This window comes from Mesoplodon mirus (assembly GCF_964341445.2).
Source record: "Mesoplodon mirus genome assembly, chromosome: 8".
NCBI classification, from domain to species: Eukaryota; Metazoa; Chordata; class Mammalia; order Artiodactyla; family Ziphiidae; genus Mesoplodon; species Mesoplodon mirus.
The window spans coordinates 1,894,191-1,915,838 of NC_138984.1; the positions used below are offsets into that span (position 1 = coordinate 1,894,191).

At 53.2% G+C, this 21,648-nt stretch overlaps 1 protein-coding gene across 4 annotated transcripts in view; it reads left to right on the forward strand.

Moving 5' to 3' along the window:
- Positions 1–21,648, forward strand: part of HDAC4 (histone deacetylase 4) — a 292,563-nt gene that overhangs the window by 123,468 nt on the left and 147,447 nt on the right. For all 4 annotated transcript variants that reach the window (XM_082630080.1, XM_082630082.1, XM_082630081.1 and 1 more), the window contains exon 3: positions 14,174–14,245. In XM_082630080.1, the coding sequence (XP_082486206.1) occupies positions 14,174–14,245 (72 nt within the window). The remainder of the gene's footprint in view (positions 1–14,173; positions 14,246–21,648) is intronic.

Here is a 21,648-nt window from a genome sequence, read left to right on the forward strand (position 1 = left end):
ATTGCTGCTCCTGTCAGTACCTCTATTTTTAGAAGGTTAAATAGAACACGATAGAGTGTAATCAGTGTATTTTTAGAAACTGAAGTTTGTGTTGTATAAAAATGGTTATAAGAGGAATAATGATAAGGGTTAGTTCGTCTTGACTTGGGGGAAGCTGTGCTCTGTAGAGTATATCCATGTTGCGTGTAACAAAAATGTAATAGTGATTTCTACAGCTTGTATACCATCTTTTCAGAGGACCCAGGAAAGCTAGTTTTGTTGGAGGAAGGGGTGTGCTGGGGTGTTTTTGCATTAGATAATAATGGTGAAATTCTCTTGCATGCGTGGACACCTTTGAATAACCGGCCACCTCGTGCAATGGGAGCCCGTTCTCTAGGCTACAAGAGGCACGTGCGAGGCGTGGAGCAGGTGACAGTGGGGCTGTGGCTGCACGAACCTGCCTGGGAGACCGGAAGGCTCTCTGCGCATCAGCTAAGATGCTGACAGCTGTGCATCTGCAGGGTGTGATTTGTGTGTCCAGCTCTTGTTTCTATGAAGTTATCTTTTAAAAAGCTAAGACAGTGGATCTGATTTTAAGAACAACGTGCTCTATGTTATTAGGTAGTACAGAAATGAGAGAAAGTGGAGCTTCCTGAGACAGTTCAAAGCTCATGTTGCAGGCCCCCCGCCCTCCACGGTGGCCCCTCAGCCGGCGTCCACTCACCACTGGCGCATCTGTGAGCTCCACGCTCCAGAAGGACCGCGTGCCCGTGAGGAGGTCCATTGCAGGCTCTTCGGCTGCACTTGTCAGCTGAGATGAGATGTGGGGTGCATGGGGGAGGTGGGGAGGGGGTACCATGTGGACGGAGGAAGCCTGTTTCCCAGTCCCAGATCTGGCAGCTCTTCTCCTGGCGCACTCACGAGCCAGTCGTCTGCTGTCTTCCTTTGGCCGTGACCTTGGCAGCAGGGCCTGCCCGAACGTGACAGTCGGGTGTCAGGCCCCTTCCCGTCCAGGGGCGCAGAGCAGGGCAGCGTCGGGGAGGAGGCTTCTTTCCCGGCCACCTCAGGGCCGCAGCCCTTGAGGTTTTCACTTTTCCTGGTGGAGTGTCACATGTCACCGCTGAGCATGAGCCCCAGAACCATCAGGAAGGACTTCTGGTGCTGCCCCGCCGCGCCTGCAATCCGAGCCCCTTCTGTTCTGTGCCTGATGCTCCTGCCCAAGGGGAGCTCCTGGGGGCTGGCAGTGGGGACAAGCAGCCACCATGCGGAGCTGCCCCGACAGCCCCCGGGAGGGCGGGCGGTTCTTGGGCCACACGACACGAGTGTCTGGTCACATCTGCCCAGTCTCCAATTCACTGTCACCCCGCTGGTTCTGGTGAGGAGGCCCAGGGTCTCTGGAGACCTGGGTGCCGAGGGTGAAATGGTGTTATGAGTTGCACATCTCCTCCGTGGCCCGCGGCCCTTGCGGGCAGGCCTCCTGTCAGCGCGGGGCTGCCAGCACCTGAGGCTGGGCCTGGAGCACACTGGGCTCCTGGCGGTGCGCTGGCCAGAGAACTGGAGCTAAGCCAGGGCGGTCCACGTAACCGGAGGCCGTACGTGTGGCCCGGTGGGACGCGTGCAGCGTCCTCACGGTGGCCGGTGCTCAGGCTGCCCTGGCGGACACCTGCTCGGCCACAGGGCACGGCCGGGTCTCGTCCTCCAGACGAGGGTTAAGTTCTGAAATGAAGAGCCTCTGTAGGATTGTGTGTTTCAGAAAGGCACGAGAGAAACTAAAACCAGCGAGATCCATGAAACATACTTTCACCGCTGGTATGTATTTTAAGAACCGTTTCCTGACACAAGATTTCCGGGTGGGGTAGGTATCATCTAATATCCAGTTCCTTCTTTATTTCTTTAGCAGCTCAGCTGAAGAACTTAATAGTTCAAAAGGCTGCAGCCCCACCCAAGATGCTGAGAGTCTGGACGGCAGAAATCAGGACAGCAGTACAGATGCTGTTAAGGACGGGGAACTTACAAATGGCAACATGAGTGGAATAAAGCACATGAGGATATTTATTAACTTGAATTGTGAGCCACTGACAAAGCCTGAACTTCTCTTTTTTTCTGAGAAACTCATAAGGAAGGAGCAGAATGGGTTTCGAAGTTCCGTTTGCTCTTCACAGTAGGTCTCTCGGAGCCAGCAAGGCCAGCGCTCTGTGTTCGGCATCTCCCGCCTCTCCCCCAGCAAGCGTGAGCCCACCGCAGTCCCCTCTGTGTCCTTCACGCTCCGAGAGGGGCCTTGCCTTCCAGCCCCCCGCCTCCCATCCAGCCGGAGGTCCTGACGGATCACCTTCAAAACAGATCCCCAGTCGGACCGTTGCTCCCAGCCCCGTGGCCGCCGTCTTCCTCCAGGCCTCAGAGACAGCTGCCCGGCTCCTCTTCCTGCTGCTGTCGCCTCCTCGGTCCCTCCTGGCCCCGGTCAGTACTCTCTGCCTCCAGGCCGGGGCCCCCCTGACCCTGTCTCTCTCACTCAGACCCGGTTACTCGGCTCTGCTGCCTGGGACCCACCAAGCTTGTTCCACCTCAGGGCCTTTGCACGTGCTGTCCCCATGCCTAGGATGCTCTACCTTGGGATCGTTTACACAGCTCCTTCTCACCTGCCATTCAGGCACTGCTCAGATGTCGCCACCTCCCAAGGACCTATCTGAGGAATAAACCCCATCACATCCTGCTCAGCACAGGATCCCACACGATCTGTTTATATGTGTCACCTCCTCTTCACTAGTAGAAGTTTGGGGTGCTGGAACTCGATGTCTCTCAAGGCTGCATCCCCTGGAATGAGGACAATCGCTCCGTAACTCGTTCAGTAAAATTTGCTGAATGACTGAATGACGTGATTTGGACCTTGTGGCTCGGTGGGTCAGCGCTTAGAGGCAGAACTTCCTGACCTTGATCAAGACAACTGTCACCATCTCTCTTGCTGACTTTCTTCATCTTTAAAATGCGGACAATAATAGTATTTATGCCCTTCGTTTCCGGGTGAGGACTGACCGAGCTGATGTGAATGAAAGACTTGGACGGGTACCTGACCCCTAATCAGTGCCTGTTACTGGTTAGCTGTTATTTCTAAGTTAGAAGGTAAACGTGACTGATGTTGTTTAGGAAAGCTGGCCAGAACAATGCTTTAGAAACAATGAATTATATCCACACTAAATATTGTCCTAAAGAGAGCTGGGGAGAAAGTCTCTCCACCCAAGGTGCTGTGGCCACCGCACACCATCAGCAGACGTCGGCCGTAGGGACGCGAGGGCCGCGTGTCCCTGGGGCAGCTGCTGCTGTGTCAGTCCGGCCTCCCTCAGTCCCTCTGGGCCCCCCCATTGCATTAAAGGGAGAGGGCAAAGGAGCCCTTTTCGAGACAAAGAACTAGCGGTTCTTTCGAGTCCGACGTGGCCGGGAGGGTGAGCAGGGCCGCAGCTCGGGCGTCCGTGTTGCCCGGGCCTCTGGGGCACACTCCCCGCGAACGCTGCCCAGCCACACTGTGAACTTACTTGCGCGGACTTGTTCCAAGTGGCTGTTTGGGGTTTATCGTTTTGAGTTAGTGACTCATTTCTCGTGAGCTGCTTATTAACATGCACCTCTTTTCCGGCTTCCTGTCACTTAACCACAAACACCTCTCAGCTAATCTTTAATGCTCAGCAGTGTGGAAAGCGTGCGGGGAGCTGGTCAGCCAGCCAGTGGTTTTAATGGCTGACTCACAGTTTCAGGAGATGCTTTGCCCCATCAGGTGTCTTGCTGTGGGATGAGACGTGCGTTCTGTGTGCAGGCGGGACCGCCCGCTAGCATCACAGAGGGGCAGGTGAGGTGGGAGGGGCACGTTCTGTATCTTTTCCTTTATTTACTTTATTTTATCTACTCCTGTGTCAGTTTACCTCTCCACTGAACACATGAGGAAACTGAGGCTGGGTTGAAACGACATGATCACTAACGAAGCTTTGCGTGTTGGGGAAGCCAGGCCTGTCCGACCCCGAGTGCCCCAGGGCCACACGGCCTCCTTCCCGGCAGAGGTCTGCTCTGTCCGTGAGGGGATGGACTCAGCCGGGAGTTTTGCTCACTAGGCTGCTCGGCAGTTAAGAGGTGTTGGTTCAGAAGGTAGGACAGCGGCAGAGAACAGTGGTAGCGGGATTGCCTGTGGATTTTCACAGGCGTGTGGGTTGGTCTGAGTAACCAGAGGCAGCGTGGTTATGGACAAGTGGGCTTCAGAGCTAGTTTTCAGTCTTTGCCGGTAACTATGCTACTTCTTGTCATTACTGACGTGAGCCAGGGGTATCTGTCCAGAAAGCTATTTTGCGTCAGCGCAGAGATGCGGGTTCGCCGCGTGCTCTTGTGCGGGGCTCCCATGGGACTTCTGTGGTCCATTATTTGTCACACAGAGTCTGAGAAATCTGCACCTTTTGCATCCGAGGTTCTTTCCCCTCCTGCATCTCCAGAGCTCTACCAACAGCTTTGGAATGACTCACTCAGTTATGTCCTCCCCACGGGGCAGATGGACAGCCTCTTCGGAGCAGAGACGGATCTGTTTTCAAAGGCGGGCAAGGACATTTTCTCCTGATTTTCTAAGTCACTTATTAACGGTTGAGCTGGGCCGGGCCACGCGATGGGGACAGCTGAGAGCTGTCAGCTCACTAAGGAGGGGGGAGGAGGGGCAGACCGTCCCTGGAGGACCATCTGAAAGGCAGCTGAGAAACTCCCCTCAGGAAAGGCTGCCCGGGACCAGGAAGAACAGAGCCGGCCTTTGTCTGGCCTCCCAGGGCACGGCGGCCTGGGCTCCGGCGCTGCCCACCCGCGAAGCTGTTTTCTTTCCTCACTCCCTCGCATATCCCTCCCTGGCCCTCGCTCCTTCCCGTGGTGCAGCTCCGAGCTGGACCTGGGACCTGGGGACCGGACAGAGCCCGCTCCGCCCTGGGCAGCTGTGGTCCAGGCCCCTCCTGGTGGCCCGTGGTCACACTCACTGTGTGTCCTTCCTCGCTACCAGAGCTTTCCGGTCTGTGGGTCGTATCTCAAATCGGTGAGGGCTGGTCCACCCTCGCCGGGCTGAGTTCTGCCTGACACCAGCTGGGGCCTGTGTCCTGCCCATTGTCACATCTCAGATGCTCAGGACCCATCTGTTGAGTTGAGTGTGAGCTGGGAGGGTTTGCTTGCTTGCTTGCACAGCTAGGGGCTGGTAATAAACTGGAGATTGTTAGGAATGTTACTGAGAGAACTAGTTAGACTGATGAGCTGGCAGATGTGAAGCGAGGACAGATGCTTAGGAACAGGAAGAGTCGGGCTTGTCTTGGCATCTCTCAAAAACTCTTATCATGAAAAAATTAAAAAAACAAAGATGAACTGTAGTCCATATAATGAGATCCCCTGTGCCCATAGAAACCCTGAGCTCTCTGACCAGTCGCACTTCATCAGGTGCCCCCTCTCCAAACTTTATCCCCTGGAGAATTTAAAACAAACCCCGGCATTTTCCCATAAATACTTCAGTGTGTGTTTCTAACAGATACAATCCCATTGTCCCACTCAACAAAATGAATAATAATTCCCAACTGTCATCTTATACCCAAGCTATGTTCCATTTTTGCTCGTTGTCTTTAAACAAGTCTCGGTACTGTCATTTATTCAAATCAGGATGCAAGCCTTGGGGCTGAGTGACGGCTCTGCAGTGTTTACTCTGTAGCAGCTCACCTGCCTGTCCCGAGGAGCTGGGGCTTTTGCCCTTCGATTTTGTCCTTCCACACCTGACTGATCAGAGCCTCCTGGGGCCTTTGAACCTGTTCCTTTAAACACGTATTTCCTATAAACTGGTAGCTGGAGCTAGATTTGATTTCCAGAGGAAGGACAAGAAAACCTCAAAGATCAGCCCTGACCTTTGCAAAGTCTGCCTGATTTTCCTGAAGGAAAAGTATTGCCTAGAGAAAAAGGGTCTAGCTTCCATTTTCATTTTCTCTGATAAATGCACGTAAACTGTATTGGACGTGCCTCAGGAATTCATAACACTTAGCTCATTAAAGTTTAATTCATATTAATGGGCGCACACAAGCTTTATTATAGAACTTTGCTATTTTTCCACAGCTTGCATGATGAGGAAAAGAAACATTTAATGGATTGAGATACTGGCGGCTCTTAGCAGAACTCACAGGGGAGGTGCCCGTCTGGTCCGCCTGAGCGTATGGAGCACCTGAGTGGTGCGGTATGTCAGACGGGGGCTCTGTTGGATGTGGCTCTGAAGGAGGGTGGAGGATGCCAGAGGGATGGGGGGCCCTTCAGCAAAGGAGGCGGGAAGCAGAGGGGAGGGAGGCCAGGTGCTAGGGGGAGTTTGAGACCCCCTGGGGTGTCAGGGGAAGGGCCCTGGGGGAATGTGAGTATTTTGCTGACCTGATGAATCATTTCCATCTGTGACATTTCAGTGTACTGAGCCCCTTTTTATGATTTAAATGGACAAGAGGGTCAAGCTTTCAGTAGGAGGATTCCACAGGCCCACAGATCAGGTGCAGGGAATGCTGGCCTCACCTGAGCGTCCCGGGACACCCCCGCGAGCTCCGCACAGACTCACATGACGTGGGAAGGCCCGGGGTGGGGGTCAGCGGGCGAGCCTGGTCTGCAGACCCTGCCCTGTGCTCCCATCCTGGCGGCCGGGCCTCCGAGCAGCTGGCTGGTCCTTTCCATCTTCATTCAGGCAGGGTCGGCGCCTTTCACCAGGCGTGAGAACTGCGTACTTTTCCGTCCTTCTTATAAAGGGTAACCGATTTTTAAAAAACTTTTTTTCCATCGAGGGTTTTTTAAATTAATTAATTAATTAGTTTATTAACATCTTTATTGGAGTATAATTGCTTTACAATGGTGTGTTCGTTTCTGCTTTATAACAAAGTGAATCAGCTGTACATATACACATATCCCCATATCTCCTCCCTCTCGTGTCTCCCTCCCTCCCTCCCACCCTCCCTATCCCACCCCTCTAGGTGGTCACAGAGCACCGAGCTGATCTCCCTGTGCTACACGGCTGCTTCCCACTATCTATCTACCTTACGTTTGGTAGTGTATATATGTCCATGCCGCTCTTTCACTTTGTCACAGGTTACCCTTCCCCCTCCCCATATCCTCAAGTCCATTCTCTAGTAGGTCTGTGTCTTTATTCCCATCTTGCCCCTAGGTTCTTCATGACCTTTTTTTTCCCCCTTAGATTCCATACATATGTGTTAGCATATGGTATTTGTTTTTCTCTTTCTGACTTACTTCACTCTGTATGACAGACTCTAGGTCCATCCACCTCACTACAAATAACTCAATTTCGTTTCTTTTTATGGCTGAGTAGTATTCCATTGTATATATGTGCCACTTCTTTATCCATTCATCTGTTGATGGACACCTAGGTTGCTTCCATGTCCTGGCTATTGTAAATAGAGCTGCAGTGAGCATTGTGGTACATGACTCTCTTTTTTTTTTTAAATATACATATATTTTTTTAAATTTTATTTATTTATTTATTTTTGGCTGTGTTGGGTCTTCATTGCTGCGTGCGGGCTTTCTCTAGTTGCGGCGAGTGGGGGCTACTCTTCGTTGCAGTGCGTGGGCTTCTTACTGCGGTGGCTTCTCTTGTCGCAGAGCACGGGCTCTGGGCACGCGGGCTTCAGTAGTTGTGGCACGTGGGCTCAGTAGCTGTGGTTCGCAGGCTCTAGAGAGCAGGCTCAGTAGTTGTGGCGCACGGGCTTAGCTGCTCCGCAGCACGTGGGATCTTCCCAGACCAGGGCTCGAACTCATTTCCCTGCACTGGCAGGCGGATTCTTAACCGCTGCACCACCAGGGAAGCCCTACATGACCCTTTTTGGATTACGGTTTTCTCAGGGTATATGCCCCGTAGTGGGATGGCTGGCTCGTATGGTAGTTCTATTTTTAGTTTTTTAAGGAACTCCATACTGTTCTCCATCAAGTTTTATAGTAGCACACACACAGCAACGCAAATATCCCCACCGCAGGAATTCTGCCCTTTCTCCTTAAGTTAGTGTGTAGGGACCCGGGGCTTCCGTCCTGCAGGATCGGCCCTCGCAGTGGCCCCAAATTGAGGGAGCTCAGCACCTCTGCCCCCCAGCATTGGTCTCCCCAGGCCTGGCCCACGTGCGGCTCCAGATTTGAAAGCCTCCTGCTTCTCGGCTGAGGCTCCGTGTCCAGGAAACGGGGCCACCTCACCCTCCAGACCCTCATCACAGACGTACGGGAGCCTTAAGGATCCAGGCGGCAGAGGGAAAACCCAAACTCAGACATTTGTTAGGGAGGAACCCCCTTTCCTTTGCAGACCTTCTGGCAAGTTCTCTGTAAGATCTGAATTCACAACCGATCAGAGGGGAGAGGAGACGGGGTGAAGGGGAGGCATACCGTCATTCTTACTGCGAGAAAATAGTCCAGCTTCTCACCAGGCTCCGGGAAGCCCTCAAGATAAGAATTAATTCTCACACAAACCTTCAAGGATGAGTCTGGGAAATGCAGACCGAGGGCCTGGCCTCCCACCCGCCCCCCCTGAGCACCAGCTGCAGTTCTGGCTGAGCCCTGCCCCTCTGTATCCAGGCTTCTGCTTCCTCCCTTGGGACCCAAAACTGGGGCTGCCCTCTGTCCCCGGTGTTCCCACTACCTCCTTGGGAGCAGGTCCACTCGTACTAACTCCTGAGAAGTCATGCGGCAAGGAAAGCTTGGGCCCTTTTACAAGCGTGGGCAGTGTGTAGTGGCTTTCTTCCAAAGAATGCCATATGGAAAGAATGCCACAGGTCTTACTGTGGAGAGACCTGATGGACACACCTCTGCCAGGTGATCAAGGTCAGCATCAATGGGATGCGCCATGTTGGTGGGATGTGGTACCACAGGATGGACGTGGCACTTCCCCTCCGTGGTCTCCTTGCTAAACACACAACCCTAGTCCAATCAGGAGCACATCGGACAATCTCAATTGAGGGGCATTCGACAAACCACCTGACCCATACTCCTCAACTACCAAGGTCATCAAAAACAAGGAACGTCTGAAGAAACATCACAGCCCAGAGGAGGCTGAGGGGAGGTGATGACTAAATGTCATGCGGGGTCCTGGGTGGGGTCCTGGGACGGCAAGAGAGCACTAGGGGAAAACCAAGGAAACCTGAGCAAAGTATGGACTTCAGTTAACGACACCCCAGACATACTAATGTAAGATGTTCATCACAGGGGAAACGGGGTGCAGAGTATATGAGGACTCTCTGTACTATTTTTAATTTTTCTGTAAACTCACAGCTGTTCTAAAAGAAAAGACTTGTATAAAAAGGGAGAGGAAAATGGGCTGGAATGAAGACTTTGAGTTATTACTGCTGCCAAATACCGAAGATTCCGCGGCCGCGGGTCTGGAAACAGCTCTGTGAGGAGGATGAGGTGTGTGTGCCCTGCTGTCATATAAAGTGGGTGACAGGCAGCCTTGTCACCCCCATTTCATTTTGGTGACCTACATCGAACAAGCCCCACTAAGCACATTTTAGAATATTAATTTTTCCAGTTCTTTTATGTACCTGACAAAAGAGCAAGTGTGGAACTAAGGCTGAAATGTGTGGCTAGGTCTCCAGCTCTTTGGAGTCAAAAGTAGAAAAGATTTCAGGCTGCACTCGAATCCCTTATATCTGTACGACTTTGTTCCTTTCCTTTGCCTCAGAACTCACTGGACGCAACCAAGTCGGTTTATCCCAGGAATGCAGGTTGCTTTGACATGAGAAAAGGAAGTTACCAGGTGAAAGGGGAAATTATTTAACAATATGAATCAATACAGAAAAGCTTAATAAAATTAAGCACACATACATGATTTTAAAGTAGTCTTTGCAAAGTAGAAATGGAAGGGACTTTCCTTAACTTAATAAAGTTATCTGTCAGAAACTTACAGCAAGTGTTAGACTTACTCTAGGTGAAGTATTGAAAACACTCCCAGTAAGATCAGAAACAAGACAGGGGTATCCTCTTTTGCTATTTCTATTCAATAATGTACCATAATCTGAGCTGTAGAATAAGCCAAGAAAAAGAAATAAAAAGCATCAGGTCTGGAGAGGAAGAACAAACTGTCATTATCATAGGTGACATGATTCTGCATGTAGAAAAGTCAAAATAACTTCAGGTAAGTGATTAGAATGAATATGAGTTTAACCAGATGTTATAGTACCAAGCCAATATATAAAACTTGATTGTATTTCTGTATATCAGCAGAGAGAAATTGAAATTTAAAATACTATCTATAATATTTTACTTAAAACATCAAATGTCTGATAATAAATCTAAAGGTGTTCAAAGATCTCTACACTCAAAATTCTAAAACATTTTTGAGAGAAATGAAATGAAGTGATATTCCATGTTCATGGATTGGGAGACATAATATTGTTAATATTGCCACTTACCTCTTCTTCCAGAGAAGATTCTATGAACTCTTTTGCTGTTTTATAGAAATTTTAGAAAATTGAACCTGAAAAGTGGGGAATTACAACTATGATATGCTTTCATAGTTGTAGTTTTTCTTTTTCTCCCCCCTTTTCTTGTTTTTTTTTTTTTTTTTTCTGGTGTTTTCCTATCTTTCTCGACTTTCTTCCCTCTCTTTCTTTCTTAATCCAGATGAGGGCAAATTCCTAGGGGTTGGGGGGGACTCGGTCTTGGTGACTGGAAGCCCTGGTTGAACGACACAGGTCTGGCTGAGTACCAGAGTACAGAGTACAAGGCCCAGTTCAGGCTTGTGTCTGGTCTGGTTGCGACAGAGCCAGGTTCTGGGGTGCTAAGTACATGATCTCACGGACATTCTCAGCCCTGCAGGGCTGCTTTCCCATGTGTAAAGGAGGGGAATAGGCCAGAAGTGTTGGGAGTTAGGTTCCTTTGGCTCCAAAGGCTACGATTCTAGTTAGAGAAAGCCCCTGCCCATCACACTGAATTACAGCCAAGTGTTGCTTTTAAGTTGGGGCCCCTCGTCTCTCAACGGGCCGTGCTGTTTCTGTGCGAGCGTGATCATGTGTCCGCTGCCGTCCCACGTGCCACCGTGTACGTTGTGCTCACTCACGGAGGAGTCACGCGGTGAGGGAGACACGGAGGACCCTCATGCTCCCTACTTCTCTTCTGCATGTGTGCTCCTCCGCCAGCTCCCTGAGCCAAATAAAATGCCCCTTGAGGACATGAAGTACCACAGTCCCATCCAGCGAGGTTTCCAAAATTAGACTCTCAAGTGGAGAGAGATTAGGGCGGAAACCCGCTCGCAGGGGTGTTTCACGGGCCCAGAGGAAGCCGTGCTTTGATTCCCTTCTCCTTGATTCCTTGCATTGCTTTCTTGGCTGCTCTTTGCTCCATGGCTACGTGGTCACGGGCTGGTGGGCGCTTACGTCTGGGCTCTAAGCAGCGTTTCCTGGCCCTTGTAGCCCCTGCCCCTTCAAACGCAGTTTCTCTATCCCTGCTCTGTCCTGGGGTTTTGTCCAGCTGCACAGCCTCAGGTTTGTTTTGTGAGCCCTGTGATACGGAATTGGATGTGTAAGGCCCTCGGTGGTATTTGTCACCAGCTCTGGTCCCCGTGACATGGAGCAACAATGCTGCGTCACATCCGTCCCCACGGCTGACTTTCGTGCCTGAAACTGTCGTGTACGTGCTGAGCAGCCCCTGCCGCGCAGGGCCCTGCTACAGGTGTCCGTGGACTCGGTATACCTTCTCTCCATGTTTAGATCTGAATCCTCCAGGGGCTCGAGGGGGCCCTGCACGCCTCCGTGTTCTCAGCCTGGGTCTTCGCCCTGTGATGTCAGGGTCCTCACTGCATGCCCAGGGCCACACACCTGGGCCTGCCAGCCTCGAGCATCCAGACCAGCTAGCGGGAGGCTCCAGGGCCGGGACTGGGAGGCCTGGTGTTACCTTCCCTTCTCTGGGCCTCGTCTCCCGGTGTCCGGTCCCTTCTTGGTTCAGGTTTCTGCCCAGTGCCGTTCTATCTACTGCCTTCTGTGCAAAGACCTCTTCCTTTTTGGCTTCTGTGACCCTCCATTCGGAGTGAGGAACGTGGGGTGTGCTGGGGGCGTCGGCGTGGTGGGTGGGGTCTGCGGAGGAGCAGGCGAGGGACGGGCACGGGTTGCTGGCGGTGCGCCCAGCATCACAGGCTCTCGGCACTTGATGCGTCTTCCGCTTCGGCGTGGCTGAAAGTCGCGTGTTACTGGGCATCATCGGGCATGTGGCTTTGGAGCAAGTGGACCTGCAGGGCTTGGGGCGGACGCAAGCAGCTCGACCCAAACTCCAGAGAAGGCCTTCACACAAGCCGGGGTGCGGGCCCAGTGCTACTGCTCCGGCCCCGGAAGCTGGAATTTCCTCATTTGCCAAAAGAGGCAGCTGTGCTGGTTTCTGGGTTTCTAAACTGTGTCTGGTTCTAGAACTTTGGCTCAGGTGGAAGCGAAGGGTGGACACTGAGGAGGTGACGCTTTGGGGGGGACACGCCAGGTGTGGTGGGACCAGAGAGAACGCCCTGGGCTTGCTCAGACGCAGCTGCAGGGCCGGCAGGACGGCTCTCTAGCACCCCGCTCCTGACCCTGCCCTCAGAAAATGGCAGCTGGACTAGGATTTTCAAAAGCGAGTTTTGGTGTTTCTGAAAGTATTTACTGTGGGATTAGGATTTTTAAAAATATGTTTAGACTTTTCTGAATCTTTTAGTTTTGAAAATGAAATTTTCATTTCACTTATTCACGTTCAGAAAAAAAGGCTTGAAAGTGCTTTCTATCACTGTCTTGAGGCCCCTTTCTGAGGGGCAGTGAAGGGGCTCACAGGACATGGCATTAGACCCGCAGGTCAGCATCAGACCATCTCAGGGCGGGTTGTATGCCTGGAGAGAAGCCTTGGTGCAGACGGTCGGCTGAGCGTTCGGTCCTGGTCTGCTTCTGGGCATGAATGTGGCCCCCAGTCCTCGTCCTGCCTCGGGGAGCATGGACTGTCCTAACCCCACATATGCCCAGTGTCCCGTGTGAGAGCCATTTTGCTACCTTCAAGCTGCCAGAATGTGGGGGGAGGGGTGGCTGGCTGTGGAGAGGAGACCCCAGATCCCAGCGTTTGAGTCCCCGCCGTCGGCTCGGGGGTGGCTGGGCACCGCAGGGGAGCAGCTTGTTTTCCCCCAGGGTGTGGGAACGCAGCTCACAGGCTTCCCCGCTTCCTTGGGAGGGTCTGCAGTTCTCAGGAGACGCTTTGGGATCTCCTCGGGGTCATTGTTCTCGTCCTTGGACTTTGAAACTCTCCAAAGATAGACATGGGTCATGGAACTCGGTATTCGAAGGCTGCCTGAGATGCTGTCCATTTGGGGCAAAAAGCAAAGTTTTAGTACAGAGGAGTCAGTAGACCTGCTCTTAAGTGTTTTTGTCATGATTTGCAAGTCAGCCCGAGGGGGCCGATGGCTGCTCTGGGAAACCACTGCTTTCTCCGTAGACCACACATCAGCGTCAGTAATGACGCGCTCGTCCCTGCGGGCGTTCACACCAGTTGTCAGAAGCTAATTTTACACCAAAAGTGTGATTCCCGGAAGTTTTGCCGGAGTTTCTTTCTTGTATGTCTGAGGGAATGTGGTCTAAAGGCAGCCTGTGCCAGGTGGAGGTGGGGTGTGGTTTCAGTGCCATCCTTGCAGTCAGAACACGATCGAAAGGTGGACCTGGAAGAAACGATTCCTTCCATTGTGAGAACCTGGCCCAGTATCTTCCTAAAAGCGTGTTTGTTTGTCTTAGTTTCCTGGACTGTCCCACAAGCGGGCAACACCCACGGCTGCTCTCACCGCCGGAGCCTACAGGGGCTGTGTCTCTGTGGCCCCCGGGCCACGGGTCCATATCTGGGAAGAGGATGAGTAACTCTTCTGGCTTCATCTTACTGCTTGTGGTCTCTGCAGAAACGCTGAGTGGTATCAGGTGGCTGCTGAAAAGAAGTAAAACCACAGCAGCTCGGCCGGACACCCTCAGGCCAGGAATTGGTGTTTGCCATTTTCGAGATGGGGAGGGGTTGGGATGTTCTACAAAGGGTCTTTTATTTTCTGTCTCCGCAAATAAAAATGACACCAGTCTCCTTTAAAAGTGAGAAGGACACATGCACTTCCATTGTTTGCAAGGAAGTGCTCCTTGCAGACCAGGAGTGTAAAGTATTTTAACTGAGATGTGAGCAGTTTCTGAAGCCAAATGCTTTCTCTGTCCTCCAGATGGACTTTCTGGCCGAGACCAGCCAGTGGAGCTGCTCAACCCTGCCCGCGTGAACCACATGCCCGGCTCGGGTAAGTCTGCATGCCCAGCGCTGCTGTGCACCAGGCACCACCAAAGGGGTGTTTGGGTCTCCGCTGTCCTGAGGGGCTATGGAGAGAAAGGGGTGGGGTCTCAGGTCCACGGAAGTTGGCTGCTCTTTCCTGGGGTAAAAACAGGCCACTGGTTTTGGAAATGTAGTGGGCTTCGCTTAATGCTTCTTAAGTAAGTGGCACAGACATGCAGGGCCTTTCTGTCTTGAACTCTGATGGGGTGTGTTCTTCCCAAAGGTAAGAACTGCTTGTTTTGGGTCTAACTCCAGGCCCTGAGCTGTACGAGAGTCTGGGGGAAGAGCTCTGAGCTTGAGCGGGGGACACTGCAGGGCAGGTCACACTGGGTCCAGGGCCCCAGGCTCCTCGGGGGAAAGTGAGTCAGTGATGTCTCCTAAGCAGCTTTCCGTGTGTAACTGATGAAAAAGCATCAGCCGTGATTAGAAATCTCTCATTCCATATATAATATTCCTAAATATCATGCCATAGGCAATGTTTTCCAAATCCATACAGCCGTGGGAGCTTTTTCTTTTTCTTTTTGTACAACACTAACCCTCCATCTACTGTCCTCCAGGATTTCAACTCAGAGCCCGGATGCCGTTCTTCATGGGCTCCTTAGCCTTACTGAGGCTAAAACGAGCCCCGTGAAGACCTAGGGTGTATGTAAGGGAACCGTTGTCAGCGTTCCACACACGTTCTTAAGCCAGCGTTTTGAGGGCGGCACTGCTGGCCCCTTGCCTTTGCCGTGTCCTGAGGCCTCCGTCTCTGTGGTTTGTGCCCCGCGGCACCTCCTGAACCCCAGCCTTCCTGTCCCCCTCTGCCCTCTCTCTCCGTGGGCAGGACTGGCAGAGACGGGGGGCACATAGATGCCTGCCTCTGCCCCGGCCTCCAGCCGACCCACCCATCGCCTCACCTTCCCTCTTAAAAAGAAATCAAAGCTTGAGGCAGGGTTGGAAGTGTCAAAGAAGAGATTTCTTCCTTCGCATAGAGAGTCTCCGAAGCCTGCCAAGGATCAGTTTTGGCATCTCCCCAGACGCGAAGCTCGGGTTGTTTGTCTGCGGTGCTCCTAGAAGGTGCCGGCGCTCCTGCAGGGGTGCTCACGCCTCTCCCTCACCCTCCACCCACCCGTGGCGCAGGTTACTTGTTAACCGAGGACGCTGGGGGAAGGGCAGGGGAGAGGGCTTGGAAACAGCAGCCGAAGACGAAGATGCTCTCTTTCTCATTTTGACCCCAGCGAGGGAAACAGTGCTGATTTCCCTTTCTCTTGAGTTCATTTTGCCAGTGCCTTGTGTAGCTTGGGCATTTTCAGACAGTTTCCTGGTGCTCGCCCAGTGTGGGATGGAGGAAGAAGCTTTTCAGTAGCTTGACAGACTGTGAAAAGGTGGTTTCCAAGTGAACCAGAAAGTGGGTGGGCTTCAAGTTGGTTTTCTGGCTTGAGAAGCGCACCCTGCTGGTTGAGACTTCGTATGGGCCTCCCAGCTCCACGCACAGACAGACCATGGACTGCATGGACCATGGACGGAGGGGACCTGAAATCCTGGTGACCCACTGACCGTGTGACTCTAGGCAAGCCGCCGAGTCTCTCGGTTTTATTTCCTAGATGGGATAATAATGCCGACTCTGCAGGATTCTTACAGAGATCAAGTCTATGTGTCTGCTTTTTAGTAGTTCCTGGAGAAATGTCATCTCTTCATGTCCTGTGGGCGGGTACTGAACACGGCATGGGACATGGCTGTGACAGTGCCGGTGTTCAGATGCTAGGACAGCCCCTGGGGTCTGTCACACCCCTTCTTTTCTGTTGGGGGAAGCGCCCCACTTGAGAGATGGCATATCGGGGAGGGGGCCCCGGTGAAATTGGAGCCAGTAACCCTGTACCTCCAGATTCTGTCGGTCAGAGTCAGAGGATGAGGCTGTGCTTGCTGGTGTCATCGGGGGTCAGTGTTTTCGGGGTGACTCTACTGGGGGGACGCGATGCCCGTGAGCAGCTGGCAGCGGAAGGAGGGGGTGTACGTGGGGCTGCGCGCCCCAAGCCGGCTGCGGAGGCTTCGCCGTGAGCTGAGCCTCAGAAGCTGCTGAAGTGAAGTGCTGCGTTCTTAACACTCCATTTTTGGTCATTCCAACCACTGTCAACTACGTTCTACAAAGACATGTGAATCTCAGCATACGTAGTAATTTGAAAATTAGTACAACGATTTCTGTAAAGCCACATTTTTATGATACGAGAATGGAAACATTTTTAGATGTATTTTTATGTCGATCCCAGCTTGCTGTTGCACATTTTCCAACAATTGAGTTTAATCTTAAGTACTCTTTTGACCCTCCGCGGTTGGAAAACAAACTGATACATGCGTATAATTGGCAGGAATCCCTCAGACATTCACCACGGGAGCTCGTTCCTTTGAACGTACAGCTTTTGCTGTGCCTGCAGGAGTGCCCATGCGGTCCTCCCCTCCTGGATCTCTGCTCATTCCTTGTCTGTTCCTGGCCATGAATGGCAGCACGCTCAACCGTCTTTCTGATAATGGTTCTCTTTAAATACGTTAGTCCTTGTGAAGTCTTACTTCAAATAAAAAAACACTATTCATACCTTCTATTTTTGGGCCATTTTGACGTGAGACTTGAGGTAATTCCTACAAGAATATCTCTTACTAGAAAAGTTTGTATTGTAGAAGGAACAGGCTAAAATGCTATTTATTTTGGATTCATTCTGATTCCTCCACCTTCCCCCTTAACTTTTTATATGCAAACACGGCTTTCCTTCTTATTGTGTTTCTTTTTTTCTTGTTTTAAAGTTTTTCGCTGTGAAATAGTTTTATATCATAAAAGAGAGAAAACATCACAACCATTTGCCTACCACTTAGTTGCAACATCTCCTTCATTCCTCTTGTTCTGTGTGTGCATCGTATTTCTTCATTTTTTTTTGGACTAGATGAGTGTCACAGTTATGGATGAGGGTACACCATTTCACCCTTCCTGGGAGGTTGTCCTTCTCCTTCCTGGGTGGGGACTTGGGGGCGCAGACAGGGTGGCGGGAGCCGTGGAGGGTTCCCTGGAAGCTCAGAGTTCGGCCGGGAGAGATGGTGGGGCTTGAGGGCAGAGGAAGAGGTGAGAGGTGGCCCTCTAGGAGAGAGATCACACACCTGCCTGTGCCAGGGGACTTGAAAAACTCTTCAGTCCTTCATTTCTGAATCACTTTGACTTTTCTGGGAAGTAACATACTTTTTCCCTGATTACAAAAGCAAGGCATGTTTAGTATAGGAAAGAGACATTGTAGTGAGTGTGTGGGATGCTGGTTCCAGACCTGGAAGTTGAGCTCCCTCGGAGCTGGATGGTGTAGGTGCTCAGCGCCTGGGTGGAGTGAAGCGGCTGGAGGAGAAGCCTCAGTGCCCGGGAGGAAAGGGGAGGGACGCAGCCCTGAGGGGCAGCAGGAGGCATGTGGAGGCGCCCACGGTGGTGGCCTGCTGCAGGGCGCCGCGACCTTCCTGCCTGTTCCCCGCCAGAGGCGAGTGGCAGGGCCGCTTCCCCAGGGTCGCCCGGCGTGTCAGTTACGGGGCAGGGACCCATTTCTGCTCTCCAGGGGTGCCGCTGGAGCAAAAGATCACTTTGGAGAATGCTGGGGACCTCTGGACCAGCGGGGCTTTAAGGATGGGGTGTTGACTAGAGGGGAGCCTCTGCTACGGGCTCCATCGCCCTCATCGTAAACGTGGGTTTCAGTCGGAGTTATCGAGGTTTCCTTTCAAGGCTGTATAACAGGGGTGTAATTTTTAATAGAAAATTCTGGAAACTTGAAGAAACTACCCCAACTCTAGAGAACTTATCCAAACTAATTTCTAAAAAGTGAGGTTTGGCTCTAGCCTCGGATTCCCAAACCTTACAGAGTATTTGACCACTGCACTGTCAGAGGGGTTATTGAATTGCTTGACCGTCCTCGAATTTTGGAACAGGAGCTATCTGAGGTTAGCTGGTGCCTGAAACTTACCATGCCTCCCAGGCATGTCGTGTTGTTCTTGTCGTTTGTTTTGATTTGGCGAGAGAAAATGCGAAGCAAGTGCCAGCGTGAGGACACACGTGACCTTGGGGAAAGCTGCAGGAGATGCCCCTTCATTGCACAGGAGGTGGTTCATCACGGTGATCATAAATCCCCCGTCACAAAACCTTGCTTGTCATACTTGTCACCGGATCCTCCTCTGTGTGTTTTTCATGCAAAGCTGGGTTTCTGGGGTTGAGATGTAGCACAGAAAAGGGTCGTGGGCCACCTTTGGGGGCCCCTAAGGCTGCCGCCTGCTCCACACCAGGAGGGAGCGGACCTTGGTCTCCTCGTTCTGGGGCCAGGCCCGACTCTGCACATTGCTCTTCCCTGCAGGCCAGGGGCCCATTGCTGGGTGACAGCTCCCCGCTGGCCCGCAGGCCGGCTGCCCTCTGGCTGCAGCAGAGAGTGGGCAGGCGCGCAGTGGGGCACAGAGCACGTGCACGAGCCAAAGAGGTTGCCTGCCTTGCTTTTCCTATGAGCTTATTTTAATTTGTGGAGGAAAATGAAAATATAGAGCACAAAGACATAAAGTAAAATCCAACAGTTTGAAAAATTAGAAAAAGATTCCGATAGTTTGTTTGCTTAGTTTAAACAAAGGTTGAGAATTTTTCCACTTCCCTCCTTCAAGTTCACGTGCGGGCCTGGTGAGTAGTAGTGACGTAAAGGCCAGATTTAGGCGTCTGTAGCCCACGTGACTTCAGAACCTGGGTGTCATCACGGCCCTGGCCGTGGAGGCCCTGCCTTGCTGCGTGCATCTATGAGCTGTTGGGAAACGCCTCAGGGTCGCCTGGGGGAACAGGTAGATTTACAGCCAAGAGTGGTTCTGGACCAGGGGGCGCCGCCCTGCACTGTCCTCCTGTGTCACCGCCTTGTCCACCAGGTGTCATGCCCAGGGATCCACCCCCAGGTTCCCCGTCACCACGCAGAATTCCCAAGGCTGCCCTTCCCCAGCCCCCCTTCCCCAACCCTTCCTGGTCTCCCAGGCTGTCCTCCTGGGAGTCTTCAGAGCCTCCCCGTGTTCTCTCTGGCCACTTGCGTCACTCCCAGCCCCTGCACCTGTCCCCTCTCCCACCAGATCGGTGAGCACCCGTGGGCAGTGCCTCTGGGAACACCGCCGTGCCAGGCAGGGGCAGCATCGCATGTGGTACAAACGCAGGATGTCTTTCCGCCCCATAACTTCTCCTCCTCACCCCGTTACCGAGAGCTCCACTCCCGCCCTCCCACTTTGGGCTCCGTGTTAGAAGAAGTGAGGGCAGGGTCAGGGCTGGGCCCAGCAGAGCTACTGCAAGGCCTGGGGGCCGGGCAGCAGGATCTGCCTGCCTTCCGTTGGCCGTGTGGCCTTCAGCTGGTGGCACTTCCTCGGATCCTGGGCTGCCTGTCTGGCGTCATGTGGCTGCTCGGCCTGGCAGAGGCATCGGGTGCCCGGGAAGCAGGTGGGCATCTGGCACATGGGAGGCCCCGCGATGCTCTCTGTCCCTCTTCTGTTGCACTGCGCTCCGCCTCCCTGGTACCCTGTGGTCTGCCCGCCCACCGCCCCAGCTCTGCTGATCCCTGCAGCATGACTGCCACCCCCAACCAGCCCAGAGGCCTTTGTGATGGCCCCTAGGACTGCTGTTTAAGACGAAGGAAAACCAGCCGGTGTAGAGACGCTCAACAACAAAAATGCTTGGAGTTATGCTGAGAATGAGGACTCACATCTGCCAAGGCTTTTCTTTGAATGTTGTATATTATCAAGTTAGAAGCCTGCCTGCTTTTTTGCTACATCGAGCTCCCGGACCTACTTAATGTTTAATGCTGACGTATCCATCTTTAATGCTGAGCCTGGCACGTGGGTCTGGCCCACGGAGAGAGGACTCCCGTCGCCGCGGATGAGCTGGCAGTCCCCGCCTCTCTGCCGACAGCTGTGCAGGTGCACGTGTGGGTTTGATTTGTGGCCACGAGAACCTCAGCAGTTCAACCAGAGTGGCAGCGCCGGCCCTCGGGACCCAGGGCTGAGGAAGTGCTCCCAGGAACCACCCTCCTGCCTGGGGACTGAGCTCCAGAGAGGAGAGGGACAGAGGCTGTAGCTTCGGAGCTCAGGCCTCGGCGCCGGCCCGCTCCCCGTCAGAGGCCTCTGCCCTCTCGAGGCTGACAAATTCACTTGGCAGTGGAATTTACCAACTAGGAAATGGATTGTCCCCCCAGTAGTTCTTAACGGGACAAAGTTTTGGATCCTGTGCCTCTGGATGGTGTTTCCAGAGGAGAGCAAGCCAAGCCCTCCTCACGTTTCTGCTTCATGTACCGTAAATCCAGCCCCCGTCCCTCATTCGTCCCGCTGTCACTCACTGCCTTTGGCCCTAACAGTCGGTCGCAAGGGCCCCGAGGCTGGGAGCTGTGTGGGTTCCTGCAGCTGCAAGCCCGTCGGGGCACAGAGCTGCACCTGTTACATGGTCTGCCTTGTCTGGGCTTCTATGGAGATATCAGCTCCAAATGTGCCAGGAGCCGGAGGGACCGGCTGGGCTCTGTCTCTGCCGCTTTTCTCTTTTCTTCTTCTTCCTTGTGTTTCCCTGTTATGTTCACTCAAATCTCACCAAGCCAGGGGGTGCGATTATGGGTTTGGAAACAGCTTTCCCTCCGGACGCCGGGGCCCGGTTCCCTTGCCTGCCCGAGGCCTGCCTTCCACCCTGAGGGCCGTCTGGGCAGTGGGGCCGCCCTTCTTCCTGAGCAGCGGGTTGCTACCCAGGTGCCGCTGTCTGTCCGCCTGGGCTCTGCCTTCCATGCTGACGGTTTTCCTGGCCTGTCCACTCATGTTTAGACGGAGCACCCAGACGCTGGGGACCCTCGGGGATTCGGGGTGCTGGCAGCCGGGGCTGCGTGCCCTGCTCTGGCGCGTCTTCCATGGGGCTGGTCAGCCTGCTCACCCCGCTGGGAGGCGTGACCCAGGCCGCCCGCAGCCGGCGAGCAGCGTTGTCACTGCAGCACCCTCGCCCTTCCCGGAAGATGCGTCTCCTGCTTAGTGGGGCGCGCAGGGGTCTGGGGACCTCTGTGCTCCCCGAACGGGTCCCTCTCCTGCGGCGGGGGTCCTGGTGCTGCCGCTCCTGAGCCTCAGGATGCTTTGATTCGGTTTCTTATATCTGGTGAGGCAGGTGCCCCTTATTCACCCATGTCTTTTCTTGTAGAACTTTGTTCTCTCTCGTTTGCCTTTTGTCTGCAGTTGTGTTGGTGATTTATTTAGTGGTCTCTGGAGGAGTGGGGATAAATGACGGTGTTTGGTCTGCCATCTTCCACCAGAAATGCCCCGCCGGTGCCTCTCAGGTGCCCCGTAGCGGGCCGGCTGGCCGAGCCCACCCCTGGCACCCGACCAAGGCCCGCTCTGCCC